Below are 20000 nucleotides of genomic sequence, written 5' to 3' on the forward strand. Positions count from 1 at the left end.
CAGTCACCACATTAGCATCTACTTCAAGGCGAAGGTACAAAAAAAAAGAAAAGAAAGTACAATAAAAACTAATCACCACTTCCATCTTTTCCCTCAAAAAGTTTTTGAAATTTTTCCAGTTTCAAAACAGTCAAATCTGATTTAAAAAAATAATAATAAATGCACACACACACACACACACACACACACACACACACACCCACACACACACACACTTCCACACACCCACCCACATCCACACACCCCACACCCACACCCACCCACATCCACATCCCCCACGCCCACACCCACACCCACCCATACCCACACACACACATGGATACCCACACCCACCTTATCCCCTTTGGCGCCAGAGTCCAGTTTCTCGTGGTCGACGAAGGTCATACTGACTGGCGGCTGTGAAGACTTGCTGAGCGTGGTGGAGGCCCTCTGGGGAAACAGCTCCTCGATGGACTCCCCCGTCAGCTGACTCATCAGGATCTGAGCCGTGTGGATCCAGTCCTCGCATTCCGTCTGGGGGATTTTTCGATCAATACGATACGATCGACTCAATTCTTTGGGGGTGGGGGGTCGGGGAGGGGGTGTGGGGGGGGGGGGGGGGGGGGGGGGGCATGGGGGATTCTCGAAAACGGAGAAATTGTGTTGTGTTGTGTTGTGTTTTGTTGTACTGTATTGTACTGTGTTGTATTTATAGTATTGTACTGTAATAAATTATATTGTATTGTATTCTATTACTCTTTTTTGTCACAACAGATTTATCTGCGTAAAACGTGGGCTGCTCGCGCCATGAAGAAAGCGTGTCGCTACACTGAGCGCCACCCATTTTTTTAATATTTTTTCCTGCCTGCAATTTCATTTGTCTTCCTACCGAAGCAGATTTTTCAACACAATTTTGCCACAGACAACCCTTTTGTTGCCGTGGGTTCTTGTACCTGAGCTGAGTGCATGCTGCACACGGGACCCCAGTTTATTGCCTCATCTGAATGACTAACATCCAGACCACCACTCAAGGTCTCATGCAGGGGAAGAAAATACTGACGACGATGGGGTTTCGAACCAGTACGCTCAGATTCTCTCGCTTCCTGGGCGGACATGTTACCTCTAGGCCAATACTCAACAGCATAATCATCATTACCCTTGTATCAGTGAAAGTAGGTAACAGAGTTATCATTATCATCACCCTTACATAGGAAATTTTCTATCTAAAATTACGTTTAAATAACATACTTACCGTGACCCAACTAGTGCAGACTCTGGCAGGGGTCTGACATTCCTGTTCTGTGCAAACTACTATCCGCCTATGCGGAGAAAAAGAGAGCAACTACGGCCGATAACCTCCCGGAAGTAGGTAACCTCCCCTTTGTCCCGCTAGCTAGCGCCCTCTTTTGACGGCAGCCATCTCGACACCTGTTCCTGTGCTCCGCATACGGCTAAGTTTTTTTCGTATTTCTTTCTGTCTGTCGACTCCTTGGCGTCCTTGTTGTTTGTCCAGTTATTTAGGTAAAGCAAGTGTTGCTCATCCCGCTGTTGGCCTGAAAGAGTCCTAAACTGCAAGTCTGAACGAATTTACAAAGTCTTACCTGCAGGAAACATGAAGGGGATGGGGTGGGAGTGTGGGTGGGGTTGGTGGGGTTTGGCAGGGAAAAGGAAGAATATGATTCATTCACCAACAACCATCTCCCTGAAGATCTAGTCATCATCCCCATCCACATGTAATATGTGGCTTCTGTTCAAACGTGCGTGCGCGCGCGCGTGTGTGTGTGTGTGTGTGTGTGTGAGAGAGAGAGAGAGTGTGTGTGCGTGCATGTGTGCGTGCGTGCGTGCGTGCGTGTGTGTGTGTGTGTGTGTGTGTGTGTGTGTGTGTGTGCAGTACGTGCATGTGTGAGTATGTACAAGTTTTTATATTGATATGTACTTGTATGTATCCTAATTTCTACTGTATCCGTGTTTATATATGATTTTCAATTTATGTTCGTACCTTGTTATGTACTACCCACCCTAATATTCCTTGTGACCCTGTACACTTGGTAATAAAGACATTTTCTATTCTAATATATTATGGAGTTATGAATGTGTGCTTGTGCAAAATTTTGTTGAAAACCTTTTTTCCTTTGACTTCGTTCACTCTCATCGTTCACAGCTAAGGTTTGCTGTCTATATTACTGTTTCTGCTTCTCACAATACGTTTTTTTCTTTTTTTTTCTTTTCTTTTTGCACCATTACAATCGCCGTTCATATAAAGTACCACCCCCACATTCCCCTTACCAAAAAGACAGTATTGCCAATGGCAATATAAAACATTGTCAGAATCAGTTTCACTCTCAAACTAATCCTCGCCTGAAAGCACTAAAGCTGTCTGATATGTCATCTTGTTCTTCGTTTGCAATGATTAACTCTCTCCATACGAACGGCGAAAGAGACGACGTTAACAGCGTTTCTCCCCAATTACCACTATCAAAATATTACAAGCAGAAGGCTCTTATACTGAGGAGGTGAATGCTGACAAAGAATACCACAATTCTGACGACGGAAGCTAAAGGTTGGATCACTGAGACACCCACTGGACATCCGAGGGGTCTGTGTAGAGGAGAAGAGAGGACTGGCCGTACTGCGTGAGTTAATGGGCTGCAACTCCAGTAGGAGTGGGCTTTAGCGTGCATGACTGACATCATCCTGCCGTCAAAACCAAACACACTTCACTTGTTGTCCACAGACCCTTACCCTTAATCTCTGAAGATCTCTGATCTCGTGGTCGGCGTTTTCCTCGTTGAGATCTTGACGCTTCTGAGTGTTGTCCATCACGATTCCGTCACAGCATCTGCCAACAAGACACGTTCACCCACTGTTTCAACGTGTGATCAGCATCTGCCAACAAGACACACTCACCCACTGTTTCAACGTGTGATCAGCATCTGCCAACAAGACACACTCAGCCACTGTTTCAACGTGTGATCAGCATCTGCCAACAAGACACAGTCAGCCACTGTTTCAACGTGTGATCAGCATCTGCCAACAAGACACATTCACCCACTGTTTCAACGTGTGATCAGCATCTGCCAACAAGACACAGTCAGCCACTGTTTCAACGTGTGATCAGCATCTGCCAACAAGACACATTCACCCACTGTTTCAACGTGTGATCAGCATCTGCCAACAAGACACACTCACCCACTGTTTCAACGTGTGATCAGCATCTGCCAACAAGACACACTCAGCCACTGTTTCAACGTGTGATCAGCATCTGCCAACAAGACACATTCACCCACTGTTTCAACGTGTGATCAGTATCTGCCAACAAGACACACTCAGCCACTGTTTCAACGTGTGATCAGTATCTGCCAACAAGACACACTCAACCACTGTTTCAACGTGTGATCAGCATCTGCCAACAAGACACACTCAGCCACTGTTTCAACGTGTGATCAGTATCTGCCAACAAGACACACTCAGCCACTGTTTCAACGTGTGATCAGCATCTGCCAACAAGACACAGTCAGCCACTGTTTCAACGTGTGATCAGTATCTGCCAACAAGACACACTCAGCCACTGTTTCAACGTGTGATCAGTATCTGCCAACAAGACACACTCACCCACTGTTTCAACGTGTGATCAGCATCTGCCAACAAGACACACTCAGCCACTGTTTCAACGTGTGATCAGCATCTGCTAACAAGACACACTCAGCCACTGTTTGAACGTGTGATCAGTATCTGCCAACAAGACACACTCAGCCACTGTTTCAACGTGTGATCAGCATCTGCCAACAAGACACACTCAACCACTGTTTCAACGTGTGATCAGTATCTGCCAAGACACAGTCAGCCACTGTTTCAACGTGTGATCAGTATCCGCCAAGACACAGTCAGCCACTGTTTCAACGTGTGATCAGTATCTGCCAAGACACAGTCAGCCACTGTTTCAACGTGTGATCAGCATCTGCCAAGACACAGTCAGCCACTGTTTCAACGTGTGATCAGCATCTGCCAACAAGACACACTCAGCCACTGTTTCAACGTGTGATCAGCATCTGCCAACAAGACACACTCAGCCACTGTTTCAACGTGTGATCAGCATCTGCCAACAAGACACACTTAGCCACTGTTTCAACGTGTGATCAGTATCTGCCAACAAGACACACTCAGCCACTGTTTCAACGTGTGATCAGCATCTGCCAACAAGACACACTCAGCCACTGTTTCAACGTGTGATCAGTATCTGTCAACAAGACACACTCACCCACTGTTTCAACGTGTGATCAGTATCTGTCAACAAGACATACTCAACCACTGTTTCAACGTGTGATCAGCATCTGCCAACAAGACACACTCAGCCACTGTTTCAACGTGTGATCAGTATCTGTCAACAAGACACACTCACCCACTGTTTCAACGTGTGATCAGTATCTGCCAACAGGACACACTCAGCCACTGTTTCAACGTGTGATCAGCATCTGCCAACAAGACGCATTTGGCCACTGTTTCAACGTGTGATCAGTATCTGCCAACAAGACACACTCAGCCACTGTTTCAACATGTGATCAGCATCTGCCAACAAGACTCATTCACCCACTGTTTCAACATGTGATCAGCATCTGCCAAGAAGACTCGTTCACCCACTGTTTCAACATGTGATCACCATTTGCCAACAAGACGCATTCAGCCAATTTCAACATGTGATTAGCATCTGCCAAGAAGACTCGTCCACCCACTGTTTCAACGTGTGATCAGCATCTGCCAACAAGACGCATTCAGCCAGTTTCAACAAGCGATAGCATCTGCCAACAAGACACAATACTGTATTGTGGGAAAACTAGTATCCCCCCACTCAGACTCTATTGTACTGTATTGCATTGTATTGCATTGCATTGCACTGTATTGCATTGTACTGTACTGTATTGTATTGCAATACTGTATTGCATTGCACTGTATTGTATTGCAATACTGTATTGTATTACATTGCACTGTGTTGTATTGCAATACTGTATTGTAATGCAATATTGTATTGTATTACATTGCACTGTGTTGTATTGCAATACTGTATTGTATTACATTGCACTGTAAGAAGAATCTTTGAAAATTGGTCACCTCTTCATTCACATTTTCTGTCCATCTTTCCATCTCTTTCTCTCTATCTCTCTTTCCTCTGGGACATTGTGTGTGTGGAATGGTTTATGTGTGTTTGTTTGTTTGTTTGTTTGTGTGTGTGTGTGTGTGTGTGTGTGTGTGTGTGTGTGTGTGTGTGTGCATGTGAAACAACACTGATCAACAATATAATCAAACACAATACAACAAATTAAAAATGAAATAAAATATTACTAGAATACAAATGAAATAGAAATGAGGAATTTGAATTATACTCCCTGTTTAAAGATATATACTTATCATGTCAAACTGATGCATTCGAGTTTAACATGGTACAGTATATGACACCAAATAAACACGCTTCTGCAAATAAATTTTAAAAAAACAACCAACAGTACAGTACAGTATATGACAAAAAACCCCTCTTTTCTAAAAAAAAAAAAAAAAAAAAAAAAAAAAAAAAAAAAAAATCAAATACAATTAAAATGAAATTTAAACTAAAAGACAAGAATAAAAACCAACACTGTTCCAAACAAAATCTCCATCACATTCCAGCATGCAAAAACATCTTGAAGATCAGATCAAGGATCTTTAAAGAGGACCATTTTGAAAACAAAAACAGAATAAACAAACAACCCAAACAGAATCAGTTTCTTTTTTTTTGCTAGCTAATCAAACCAAAGACATAAACCAGCAAAACTGACAACAAGAAAACAACAATCAACCCAACAAAAGAACAAAAATTCATGTTTAAAACAAAAAAAAAAAAAAAAGTTTTCCTTTTCTTCTTCACGATCTGCCGCTTTCAACAATCCAAGCAAAATAAAACAGCAAATTAAACAACCCCCCCCCCAAAAAAAAAAAAAGAAAAAAAAGAGAAAAAACAACAACAAACATTCAACCAAACTAAAGAACAAAGAACAAGAATTCAAACAGAACAAATTTTTTCTCCTTTTTTTTCAATTTTTTTTTATTTTTTTACTCGTTCTCTGCTGCCTGCGCCGCCTTCAACAATCTCATCTTCCTCTTCCTCTCCATCTCCCAAACCAGGCGTTTCAGCAGAGGTCTAGGGTTGATGTCTCTCCACCACTCGGCGAAGATGGTGAACCCCAACCCACACAGGCCGGCCCTGTTTTGTTCGAATCCCAGCATGCAGTTTGTCACCGTCAATCGCTGACTCACTTCTCTCTTAATTTAACTTTCTGCTTTCAACAGCTAGTTTGCATCACAATGTCGCACGATTTGCGTAACCTGTGCGCGGGAAGTAGCTCATGAGCTCCAGCATGAAACACATCGCATAGGTTCAGTTCAGCTACGGGAGGAGAGACACGCAGACACATATCTGTACACACACACACACACACACACACACACACACACACACACACACACACACACACACACATACACACACACACACACACAAACACACACACACACAAACGCACACATGCACACACACACACACACACACACACACGCACACACACACACACACGCACGCATACACACACACAAACACACACATACACAAACAAACGCACACAAAAAAAACCCAACACAAAACACACACACACACAAACACACACACACAAACACGCCCCCCGCCCCCCTCCACCACGCACACATATACAAACACACACACACACACATACAAACACACACATACACAAACACACACACACACAAAACACAAAACACACACACACTCGCACAAACACGCCACCCGCCCCCATCCACCACGCACACACACACACACACACACACACACACACACAGACACACAGAACAGGAAGAAAACAAGACACTGATGACAGAGGGGTTATTCTGTAAACACATGTGAGTCAAAACTGGCGTTACATACATAGATAAACAGACAGACAGACAGATAAATAAACAGATAGATAGATAGATTGATACATTGATATATATATATATATATATATATATATATATATATAGAGAGAGAGAGAGAGAGAGAGAGAGAGAGAGAGAGAGAGAGAGAGAGAGAGAGAAAACAAAAACGAAAGAAGAAAAAAAAAGAAACAAGTACACAACAACCAGAACAACAACAAGGAAACATCAATACCCCCCACCTCTCAACCCCCCCCCACTCCCCCACCCCTCCCCCTAAACCCCCTCCAAAAAAGAAAAAAAAAATTAGAAGAAAGAAATCACACATTTAAAAAAAAAAAATTCTTTTTTGTTAACAACAAAAAAAGAACAAGCCATAATTGACGTACAGCTTGACGTAGTTGGAAAACATATGCAACGACTAGAAAAAACAATTATATACATAACAACAACAAGAAGGAGCCCCCCACCCCACCCCCTCACCCCCAAAAGAAGAAAAAAAAAAAAAAAAAGAGAAGAAAATGCACATTTTGTTAATATATTTTCTCATATGATCGTTAAAAAAAAAAAAAAGAGAGAGAGATTGCTGTAATTGACTGACGTACAGCGTGACGTAGTTGGAGAACGTGTGCAGCGACTGGAACAGCTGCTTGGCATTCTCGTGGAGCTGAGGCACAGAGACACTACCCAGCAGCGCCATCTCTGCTGCCTCCCGAGAGTTGCCCTCCTTGTCCGGCGCCAGTCGCAGCAGCGTCTGCACCATCCAGCGCACCATCTCCGAGTGCAGCGTGGACACCTGGACACACGACGATGATGATGATACGGATAATAATACAGAGGTGGAAGAATGGTTAAGACGCTCAGCTGCCAATACAGAGAGTCTGTGACGGTGTGGGTTCGAATCCCGCTCTCGCCCTTTCTCCCAAGTTTGATGGGAAAATCAAACTGAGCGTTCAGCCTTTTGGATGAGACGATAAACCGAGGTCCCGTGTGCAGCACGCACTTGGTGCACTGAAAAAGAACCCATGGCAACGAGAGTGTTGTCCTCTGGCAAAATTATGTAAGAAGAAATCCCCCGTGATAGGTACACAAATATATAAGCATGCACTCAAGGCCTGGCACACGTGTTTGGTTATGCTGCTGTCAGGCCTAGCAGATGTGTGGAAGTGTATATGGATTTTTCTGAACGCAGTGACGCCTCCTTGAGAAACTGAAACTGAAACTATCCTCTGTTGGAAACCAAGCCTAAGCGCTTTACAAACACAGAGTCATTTCCCACAACAGGCTGTCTACCTGGGTAGAGCCGACTGACACTGGGCGGTCATGATTCGTTTCCTGTGTCATTCAATCAGGTTTCACACGCACACATGTAACATTTTACGTGCATGACCGTTTGTTTATCCCACCATGTAGGCAGCCATTTTCAGGGGTGTGCATGCTGGGTATGTTCTTGTTTCCATAACCCACTGAACACTGACATGGATTACCCGGGATCTTTAATGTGCGTATTTGATCTTATGCACGTGTATACACACGAAGGGGGTTCAGGCACATATGCTGACCTGGGAGATCGGAAAAATCTCCACCCTTTACCCACCAGGCACCATACCATGCACTCACACGGAAAAATCTCCACCCTTTACCCACCAGGCACCATAACATGCACTCACACCACTTCTCTTGTTGCCATGGGTTCTGTTACATGCGTTAAGTGCATGCTGCATATGGGACCTCGCTTTTATCGTCTCCTTCAGATGACAAGCAAACAGACCACAACCCACAGTATAGTGGAGGGGGAGAAAGTACTGGCAAGCACGGGATTCGATCCTGTATGAATAATAATGGTATTTATATAGCGCTGAATCTTGTGCAGAGACAAATCAAAGCGCTTTCGCACCAGTCATTCACACGCATGCATAACTCTAAAACTGTAGAAACTAAAGACAAGCAAGGGCAGGCAAGGGAGGCTATTTTGGGAAGAGGTGGGTTTTAAGGCCAGATTTGAAAGAGCTGAGTGTGGAGACTTGACAAAGCGAAAGAGGAAGTTCATTCCAATCACAAGGTCCAGAGACAGAGAAAGAACGGCGGCCAACAGTCGAGTGTTTGAATCTGGGTATGCGTAAACAGAGTGGATGGGAAACCGATCGTAGAGAGAGAGATGGAGTGTAGAGGTGAAGGCAACCACAGAGATAGGAAGGGGCAGATCTGTGGATACATCTATAACATAGAGTGCTGATCTTGTACTTTATTCGGTGTGAGACAGGGAGCCAGTGGAGACTATGCTGCAAAAGAGGAGTGATGTGCTCAGATTCTCCTGCTTCCTAAATGAATGCACAACCACTAGACCAACACTCCACCTTCCCCTCTCTTTCTTCCCTCTCTGTGACAGGGAGGAATGTGGCAGAATGGTTAAGATGCTTATCTGCCAATACAACGTCCTTGAGGATCAGGGATCAAAACTATGTCTCGCCCTTTCTCCCCAAGTTTGAATGGAAAATCAAAACAGCATCTTGTCATTTGGATGAGACAGTAAACCAAGGTTCCATGGCGACGTAAGTAGTGTCTGCTGGCAAAATTCTGTTGAAGAAATCCACTCTGATATGTACTCACAAACGTAAGCATGCACTCAAGGCTTGACAAGTGCGTTAGGCTATGCTTCTGGTCAGGTACTTGCATGGTAGATGTGGCGCAGCGTAGCATAAACGGATTTGTTTTAATGCAGTGACACTCGAGGAAATTGAAGCTGAACCTGTTTGACAGTCAGTTGTATCTGACTATGACCATCAGAACAGCAGAGGAGGTAACTGCTGTCCCGACTATCTGGGCTAGAATTTGATTATAGTGGAGAGTGTCTTGCCCAAGTTACATCCCCACTCACTCGGTCAAGAGGGTTTCAGGACAGTCGGCACTGGGATGGTTCCCAAAGGCCAACTAGCCCCCAAGGCTGCAGCACTAAGAGCCAGTGCAATTTTGTCTCCTAGTTTGAGAGTCATAGTCCTTCACAAAAGACTAAGCTGTAAATGATTTCCCATTTTAATGGAGAAACCATTGATAATACAGCTCTTACTTTGCTGTTGGCCCATCCTTAAACTTATGTCAATCTGTGATATAAGCTGAGTGTTGCTGAATCTAAACTGTGTATCTTCTTCTTCTTCATCTTCTTCGTTTGTGGTCTGCAACTCCCACGTTCACTCGTATGTACACGAGTGGGTTTTTACGTACATAACCGTTCTTAACCCACCATGTAAGCAGCCATACTCTGTTTTCGAGGGTTAACCTGTGTATGCCTGACCTGTTCCACCAGCTTGGCGTCCTCACTGTCCACAGAGTTGCTGGCTGTGGTGGCCCATTTCTGTGTCTTGCGCACCACGTCGTGAATGTCAATGCTGCAAGATCACAGCCACACACATTACCGCTGCTGCGTTACTCCCTGAATTATATGTCTCTTCCTTACTTCTTGATATCGGTTCCTTCCTTGATCCATTAATGAGCTACAGAATTATGTGTATAAATGACATATTTCCTTCTTCTTTTTTATACCAGATTTGCAACATGTCTGTACATATATCATTATCATCATTATTGTTATTACTATTATTATATTACATACATACATAGACATTATTATTTTATCATATAGGTAGACATATATAGACAGACAGACAGACAGATAAATAGATACATAGATAGATACACAGACAGACAGACAGATATATAGACGAACAAATATAGATAGATAGATAGATAGATGTACAATTATTCTTCAATGTAAATAAAATCAAAGTAACTTTTTTTTTTTACCTGTCTCAGCAATGAATCACATTAATTTAAAGTGCTTGACTTTCAACACTGGGCTTCCCTTTCCCTTTTTTTAAACATAATCACAAAATTCCATATTTTCTAATACATGGTACAATTCTCTGTTTACCAAAATTTTCAATTAACATTAGGTATTTACACTGCCTCAGAACCGTGCAGTGCTGAGAACACATCTTACATGTTCTCCTTTTGTAAAAGTTTGGAACATGAACAGAAAGAAACAATGTCTAGACATAGGTGAACAAGACAAAGAAACAAAGTTTGAAAAAAAAAAAAACAACAACAAAAAAACCACACACAAAAACCAATTGGTTTGATTCATAATCATACACGATAATTATGCACTTGATCACCAAGTGTATGATTTTGATTTGAATTCTGGGTCAAAGATGACTAGCACTCTGTCTGTCACAGCGTCTCTTCTTCTTCTTCTTCTGCGTTCACTCGTATGCACACGAGTGGGCTTTTACGTGTATGACCGTTTTTACCCCGCCATGTAGGCAGCCATACTCCCTTTTCGGGGGGGTGCATGCTGGGTACGTTCTTGTTTCCATAACCCACCGAACGCTGACATGGATTACAGGATCTTTAACGTGCGTATTTGATCTTCTGCTTGCATTTACACACGAAGGGGGTTCAGGCACTAGCAGGTCTGCACATATGTTGACCTGGGAGATCGTAAAAATCTCCACCCTTCACCCACCAGGCGCCGTCACCGTGATTCGAACCCGAGACCCTCAGATTGACAGTCCAACGCTTTAACCACTCGGCTATTGCGCCCGTCGTCACAGTGTCTCAATCTGTCTCTCTAGTTTGTGTCATTTGGTTATGATTAGTATTTCCTTCCACCACAGATTGCATTCCATCTGAACATTTTCTGCGCTTATTTTCATCCAGTTTTGTTCCAACAAAGGCTGAGTGTAAACAATCTTATTTATCAATTCACTCAACAGGCAGTTGTTTTTTTTTACTCTGTTTCTTTCTTTCTTTCTTTCTTCTTTTCTTTAATTCTTTCCATCCTTGCTTCCTTAATGCTGAATTTCTATTGAAATTATTATCCCTGTGTTGTCACACATCGTGATGGCTACAGCTATCTGTCATAAGGAAAAGCAAACACAGGGATGAATTCTGACAAAGACTTTAAAGAAAATTAAGACTTACCAACAAATCTATAAACCTACACTTATTTGAATTCAATTACTTTTTTTTAATCTAACTTTCATTTAACTTTAAAATCATGAATTTTAATGACTTCTGCTGACTGGATTTAAAGTAATCAGAAATATTCTAACAGAAAAAAACAACAAAAAAACTTCTTATGTTTTAAGCATTATGACTAGTAACTTTTTTTTTGTTAAGCAGGAGAATCATTTAACACTGAAGGGTTTATGACATCAAAATATCATGCACATAACAGACAGACAATGTTTCTACTGCCAACTTTGATAAAAAAAAAATGAAGGCTGAATATCAGCCAGGCTTTAAAAAAAAAAAAATTTCTTTGTTTTTGTATTAGCTAGACTTAATCACAGTTACTTCAAACTGTTAGTTTTAGTTGTTGTTCAAAAGCAAACGTCCACTGCAAAAGTCATTCTTCAATGGCATTAACCAACCCACCTGCTCATGTGTTTTCACAGCAATCATTGATCATGATAAGCAAGTGAACAAAATTCAATACCTCAACACAAATTACCTATTAGGTAGGAGTGCACACACAGGCAACATATCAATCAATCTTGGGAAGCTTGAATTATACAGTTCAAAGGAAATGACATTACACAAAGAATGATTAAACATAAAAGGGCTGAAAAAAAATGGGCATATTAATCATAAACAATAACACAAAACAATGCATATTGCTGAGTATTAATCAAGAATACAAGAATGTGCTGAATTTTTTTTCACAGCAAGCCTTATCTGGAAAGATTTTAAAACTTCAAATCACAAAAATTCAATAATCATCAAGTTTTAATATATGGAAGCAAATGTTTCAAAAAGATCAGTAGTTAGATACACTGTTTATGAATTAAGAAGTTTAATACTGATCATGCCTGAATATATGGAAGCCACATTTGAAAAAAGAAAAAGGAAAAAAAAAAAAAAAAAAAAGATCAGTAGGTAAGTACACTGTGTATAAAAGTTGGTAAGTACATGAATATAATAATTATTAAGCAAATGTTAAAGAAATCTATAAATTTTAAGCCTGCTACCTTCCAGCTTTACCGACAGCCCTGTGGGGTGGAAAAATAAGATAATAATATAATGCATATAGACACAAAAAGTGTGCAATAAGCAAGTGGATTCTATCAAAAATACCAGAACAGTTACATTTACACAAAGAAACGGGGTGGGAAAAGCAAGTGGGTTTCACCAAAGAATGGCATCTAAGCAAAGCAGAAAAAAAAAATTCGACAATGACAGACATAACAAACAAAAATCACAGTGTGGACAACTGATATCAAAGAAAAGGGGGCAGTGAATATCAACAAATAAATAAATATATTGTATCATGATAACATGTTGATTTTTTTTTTTTCACAAACATGTATGCTAAATATGGCATAACACTTTTTCCTGTTCTTCATTATTAGAATGATTTCTGCACTTGTATTAACTGTTCTACTACTTCTAATTGCACATTTGACTTCATCACTAACACAGAACAATTATCAAAGATATCTAAATAAATGACAATCATACTTTTTTTTTTTTTTAACTGAAATAATAAGCTATGTATTGTTCAACAAACACAAATTCTGACACACACAAACACATGCAAACAAACACACACAAACAAAAACTTATATAAACACAGACACACACGCAGGCACGCACACACACACACACACAAACAACATCCACACACACACACACACACACAGAGCATCCACACACACATCCACACGCAAACACATGCAAACACACACACACACACACACACACACACACACACACACACACACAGAGCACAAACAAACACAGCACATCCACACACACACACACACACACACACACACACACACACATCTTTTTTTACAAAACTGTAACAAAACAAAACAACAACAACAACACAGAAAACCTCCAGGGTGACTGAAAGGTTGCCCATGGTTACAGCTGAGGCGTGAGTGCGGACGTCAGGCAAGGAACTCTCACTCAGGCAGAGAAAGGGAATGTGCCACAGAAAAAAAAAACATGGCCAAGTGCAACACCAACACAAACCAGCCCAAACGACTCGCAGCGCCAAATTCCATCGTTTTCCTTCTTTTGTGTGTGTGTGTGTGTGTGTGTCTGTGTGTGTGTATGTGTGTGTGTGTGTGTGTGTGTGTGTGTGTGTGTGTGTAGTGTGTGTGTGTGTGTGTGTGTGTGTGTGTGTGCAGCACACCAAAAAGAAAACAAAGCAGTGTGAGGATCATCATCATTATCATGCGTGCACAGCTGAAATAACACAGGGACTGATCATGGAACAATGTGCCTAGTCTCTTTTTCTTTTTTTTTTCCCCACCCAAGGGTGATTACAATACCCAAGACTGAAGCTTGCACAATTAAAAAAAACAACACACCCTTTACCTTCACCATCAAGCAAAAAACAAACAAACAAAAAAAAAACCCCAAAAAAACCCCCCAAAACAAAGCATAATTCCTTCCCTTCACCAACCAGCCGGGGGTGGGGGGAATGGGGGAGAAAAAAGCTTACACATACTGTTGTTTTGGGTTTGTTGTTTTTTTCTAATATCTTTATATCTTCCCTTGCATCTGACAACTTCAATGATAATGATATAAAAAAAAATATAAAAGAATCCCTGCCAATACCAGATTCTATTTGAGCAGCATAAACACACACACACACACACACACACACACACACACAAACACACACAGTGATTTTCTGAAGATGCCAGATGCTGTGGTTCAGTGTACACTAATGTCTGTCTGCCTGACTTATTCACTGGGACGATTAATCACTTATTAATAGAATCAAACTGGAACAGCTATTTCTTGAAAGTCTTGGACAGAGGCACTAAAACGCAAATAATTTTGGCAACAGGACTTTTATCATTTAATTAGAGAGTCTTGTGACCTTGATTTGTGACTTCTTGTCTTGCCTTTCTTGATTGACTGATATGGATACATACACAGAACCTATCCTTGGTCAGAGACCAAGCTCTAAGCGCTTTACAAACATTGAGTCATTTCCACAACAGGCTACCTACCTGGGCAGAGCCAAATGAGAACTGCCTGAAGGCAATTCATCATCTGTTCTGAATGACTAGCATCCTGACCACCCGATCAAGTGGAGGGGGATAAAATTCTGGAAAGGGTGGGCTTTGATCCAATGTGCTCAGATTCTCTCACTTCCTGGTCAGACACATTGCCGCTACTCCACTTTTTTTTTTTTTTTTTCAAAAAGGCAAGTGCCTTCTGGTAATCACCAAATGAATATTCCCTTTGATAAACATCATTTGAAAAAAAAAAAAAAAAAAAAAAAAGCTCTTTAACACTTCTACATGGGGTTTGTGGTCTCACACCAACTGTTCCAAATTTGTTAAAGACTGGATGCAATACCTTATCTCTCTCTAAAACCTGTAAAACTTCTCTGTCAGCATACCAACATACATTGGCTTGCTTGATCCCTCACTTGGACACATTGACAAACAACAAAGAGTGGTAACTCTCTTCATTTACAAGGTACACAACTTCAAGTCAATGCTGCTTACGCTACCGATTCAGCCAGCACACAGGTACACAGTATACTGGAACAAACCTAACATTTCCTCCAAAAAAGAAGCTACGAGGCTTGTCCTTTTCCTAAGCTTACTCTTTTACCCTCAATAGAGATGATTTTGACATGACTACACACACACACACACACACACACACACACACACAATGAGACAAGTGGATTATACAGACTCACAGTTTGATTAACTAATTAATTGTATATATGTTTGTGGTGCATATTTTAAATGTTTACATACGTGTGTGTGTGTGTGTGTGTGTGTGTGTGTGTGTGTGTGTGTGTGTGTGTGTGTGTGTTCTTGTATGCATGCAACATGCACACATAAAAAAGTACTTCTGAAAGTGTTTATAGATCTAAACATACATCACAGGTATGGAAATGTGTATTTTCAGGCAAAAATATGTAGATGTGTGCATGTGTACATTTATGCATATGGGTGCAATTATATGCACAATTCAGTTACTTTGTGGAAGGAATAAACAGTAAACAGTGAATAAAAAATGTAAATATGTTCATAAAGAAGAAAGTGTACACAAAGCAATAGATAAATTGATTAAAAAAAAATAACCTAAGCACAGAATCTGCATTAGGGGGAAAAAGTGCATGCATGTGCACAAAATAAAGAAAGTTGTTAAAATAACTATGCAAAATGGTATAAAAGATACGTACATATAAAAAGCTATAAGAATATCAAAGCAGAAAAAATAAGCCAGGCAGACAAACATCTACAGTGAAAAAAAAGTTGTTTTTTTTTTCCCAAATCCCCCCCATAACCCTATCAATGCAAGCATGCATGACACTGTCAGGCATTATACCTGGATCTGGTGATACAGTAGTTTATAGATTTTTGATAGAAATATATGAAAAAGATTACTGTGTTTACACTACCTAGGAAGAAAGGCATATGGACAAATGAGTGATAATGATAAGAAATAATAATAATAAGATAAAAAGAATAAACTCTGGTTTCAGTGAAGCAACAGAAGTACTGATAAGGAGTTATGGTAACAGAATGCCTGTTGGGGACATCTGGATTTGGGTACTACGATGAAATCCCACCCTCTCTATGAATTTTTTTTTTACTTATTTCTTATCTTTTGGGTGAAAAGACAATTGTGCAATGTTTTTGTTTTTTTCCAGAGTTGGGAGGAGTAAGTGAAAGGCTTCTGTTAATTTACAGTTCCTATAAGTTGAAGCAGACAGATAAAAATATGCGCAGGAATACTGCGTAGTTGAACAAATGACACGCAAATCTAACATCAAGCAACAAGAGTTGCAATTTGATGGACTACTACCACCAGCACATTATTAAAAAAAATTGGCATTTGAAAAGCAGCCAAAAATGCCAGAATAGATAAAAAAAAATTTAAAATAGAGAGGTGGGGAGCAGTGAAGGGATGCCTGCAGTTCAAGGAGTATATCAAAGAAAAAAAAAAAACGTTACAAAATCAACATTCAAATGGAAACTAAAAAGTCAGGTATCTATACAAAATATATATGAAAAAAAAAGAGGGAGGTGGTTGTGGGGATGTTTGGCGTGCAGATAAAGGAGCAAAAAAAAAAAAAAAAAAAAAAAAAGGAAACCAGGTGCAAAAATTCTTTTCAAGCAAAGGGGTGGAGAAAAGCACGGTGGACGGGGAAGGGGTACAAAAGGAAAACGCAGCCACTTTTTCTGACCAAAAACGTGCTGCCAAGAGCCCAAAGCTCCACAGACCACAGAGTCCTGTCCGGCCAACCCTCTCTACCTGATGTGAGGTTTCCCGTCCTGACGCTCTTCCTCCGCCTGTGTGGTGCCCACGTACGCCTGCGCCTGGTCAAGGGAGGCCACCCACTCGTCCAGCCCCTGGTAGAAAGCGGCCCAGTCGCTGTCTTGGATGGTCATGGTTCCGTTGAGGGCGGCGATGATTCGCGTCTCCCACGTCTCCACCACGTTCTGCAGGTGGATCACGATGGCTGCCACACCTGTAGAGGACATGTCATAATAATAATAATAATAATAACTGGACATTTATCAGCACTTTCCTCATTGCACAAAGTGATTTACAATCCACACGCACACACACGCATACGAAGCACACTCAGTCCCCAACTCACAATCAGGCACAAAAAACATATATATCACTCCCGAAAGCGGAGTATGGCTGCCTACATGGCAGGGTAAAAACAGTCATACACGTAAAAGCCCACTCGTGCACATACGAGTGAACGTGGGAGTTGCAGCCCACGAATGCAGAAGAAGAAGAAGATATATATGCGCATACAAACTTGTACATACAATACATACATACATACATTCGACACACACACAATACAGCATTACAAATATACCTGCACAATCAATTAACTACTTTCATGTATGACAGAAAGTCTAGAGGAAATACCACTGGAAGGGGAAAGTCTTGGGGTTAGATTCAAAGGAAGGCAGTGAGGGGCTGTGACGGACATGGCGAGGCAAAGAAACATGTATGATTGGCAGTCGTGTCCGACTGTGACCATCCGAACAGCAGACAAGGTAACTGCTGTCCCGACTATGTGGGCCAGAATTTGATTATAGTGGAGAGTGTCTTGCTCAAGTTACATCCCCACTCTCTCAGCCAAGAGGGTTTTTAGGACAGTCGGCACTGGGATGGTTCCCAAAGGTTAACCAGCCCCCCCAAGACTGCAGCACTAACAGCCAGTACAATTTTGCCTCCTAGTTTGAGAATCATAGTGTACATGAGGGTAAGAAAAGGTAAGAATAATTTTATCATCTCATGAAGAGTAACCTGCTAACTTTGCCAAAGTTTTACAACATTACGTCTAAACCAAACCATTACACACCATCTGAAACACTGCTGCTCTCCCCCTTTTACAAACATTGATGCTTTCTCGTTTACATACCACCCAAAACATTGATGCTTTCTCCTCTACGCATCATCCGAAGCATTGATGCTTCTAGCTTACACATCATCCAAAACACTGACGCTTCCCCTGAAGACATTATTAGAAACACAATGAAACATTGCACCATGTGCAGCAAAACAGTTTCAGTTTCTCAAAGAAGCATCAATTCGTTCGGACAAATCCATACATGCTACACCACATCTTCTAGGCAGATGCCTGATGCCTGATCAACAGCATAACCCTAGCGCTTATGACGCTATCAGCGTGGTTTTCTTCTACGAATTTCGCCAGAGGACAACCCCTTTGTTGCCTTTTCCGGTGCGTCAAGTGCGTGCTGCACACAGGACCTTGGTTTATCAGTCTATCTATCCATCAATCAATCTACATTGCATCAAGTTTTTGCGCCTTATACATATTATTATTTGTAGTAGTTCTTCTTTTATGTATCTATCTATTATAATTATTTCATTTTATTTTATTTTATTTTATTTATTTATTTATTTTATTTTATTTTTTAATTAATTTATTTTTTATTATATTTTATTTTTCTCAAGGCCTGACTAAGCGCATTAAGTTACGCTGTTGGTCAGGCATCTGCTTGGCAGATGTGGTGTAGCGTATATGGATTTGTCCGAACGCAGTGACGCCTCCTTGAGCTACTGAAACTGAAACTGCACCATGTGCAGCAAAACAGTTTCAGTTTCTCAAAGAAGCATCAATTCGTTCGGACAAATCCATGCATGCTACACCACATCTTCTAGGCAGATGCCTGATGCCTGATCAACAGCATAACCCTAGCGCTTATGATCAGCGTGGTTTTCTTCTACGAATTTCGCCAGAGCACAACCCCTTTGTTGCCTTTTCCGGTGCGCCAAGTGCGTGCTGCACATCACCTTCACCACCTTCACCTATTCCGTAGTCTTGTGGACCGTTGGCAACCAACATCCTCCAATCCTCTCGGTTTTCTGACCTCCTGATTGTATCGCTCAACCTCAAGCCCGTCCATTCTGGGATGTTGTCCTCCCATCTCTTCCTCTGTCTGCCTCTCTTTCTCCCTCCTTGCACTGTGCCCTGCAGGAATGTCTTGGCAAGCCCTGATGATCTCATGACATGGCCATACCATTTGAGCTTGCGTCTCTTGACCAAGGTCAACAGGTCTTCGTAGGGCCCAATGACTTGCCTGATTCTGTTTCAAACTTCTTCGTTCGTGATATGATCTTTGTAGGAGATGCCCAGGAGTCTTCGAAAGCATCTCATCTCAGTGGACTGTATTCTCTTTTCTATTTCAGCTGTTAAGGTCCACGATTCACATGCATACAGGAGTATTGATGTCACCAAGGTACGCATCAGTCTGATCTTTGGGCCGAATGCAATGTTCCGGTCGTTCCAGATGTACCTCAGTTTTGTGTGTGCTGCGCATAGGACCTTGGTTTATCAGTCTATCAGTCTATCTAGGAATCCCCCCACAGTCCATATCCCAATTCCAAGAACTGACTTGTTCAAATCCAGTCTGGTTTACTCAGGCGCCACCCTGTGGAACTCACTCCCAGAAACAATTAAACAACACCATTGCCCAACCACCTTCAAAAAACATTGCCTTTCCCCACCTTATGCCATAATGTGT

At 41.5% G+C, this 20000-nt stretch overlaps 1 protein-coding gene across 5 annotated transcripts in view; it reads right to left on the reverse strand.

The window, feature by feature from the left end:
* LOC143289789 (axonemal dynein light chain domain-containing protein 1-like) overlaps nt 1-20000 on the reverse strand; it is a 70556-nt gene that overhangs the window by 12254 nt on the left and 38302 nt on the right. For 3 of the 5 annotated variants that reach the window (XM_076598924.1, XM_076598922.1, XM_076598923.1), the window contains 5 exons: nt 17239-17455; nt 10229-10322; nt 7542-7732; nt 2722-2818; nt 334-513 (listed from right to left, as the gene is read on the reverse strand). In XM_076598924.1, coding sequence (XP_076455039.1) covers nt 334-513; nt 2722-2818; nt 7542-7732; nt 10229-10322; nt 17239-17455 — 779 coding nt within the window. Of the gene's footprint in view, nt 1-333; nt 514-2721; nt 2819-7541; nt 7733-10228; nt 10323-12965; nt 12987-17238; nt 17456-20000 lie in introns of all 5 variants that reach the window. The other 2 variants (XM_076598925.1, XM_076598926.1) reach the window with 2 other exon arrangements.

The sequence above is a fragment of the Babylonia areolata genome, chromosome 14, assembly GCF_041734735.1.
Source record: "Babylonia areolata isolate BAREFJ2019XMU chromosome 14, ASM4173473v1, whole genome shotgun sequence".
In the NCBI taxonomy this organism is placed as follows: Eukaryota; Metazoa; Mollusca; class Gastropoda; order Neogastropoda; family Buccinidae; genus Babylonia; species Babylonia areolata.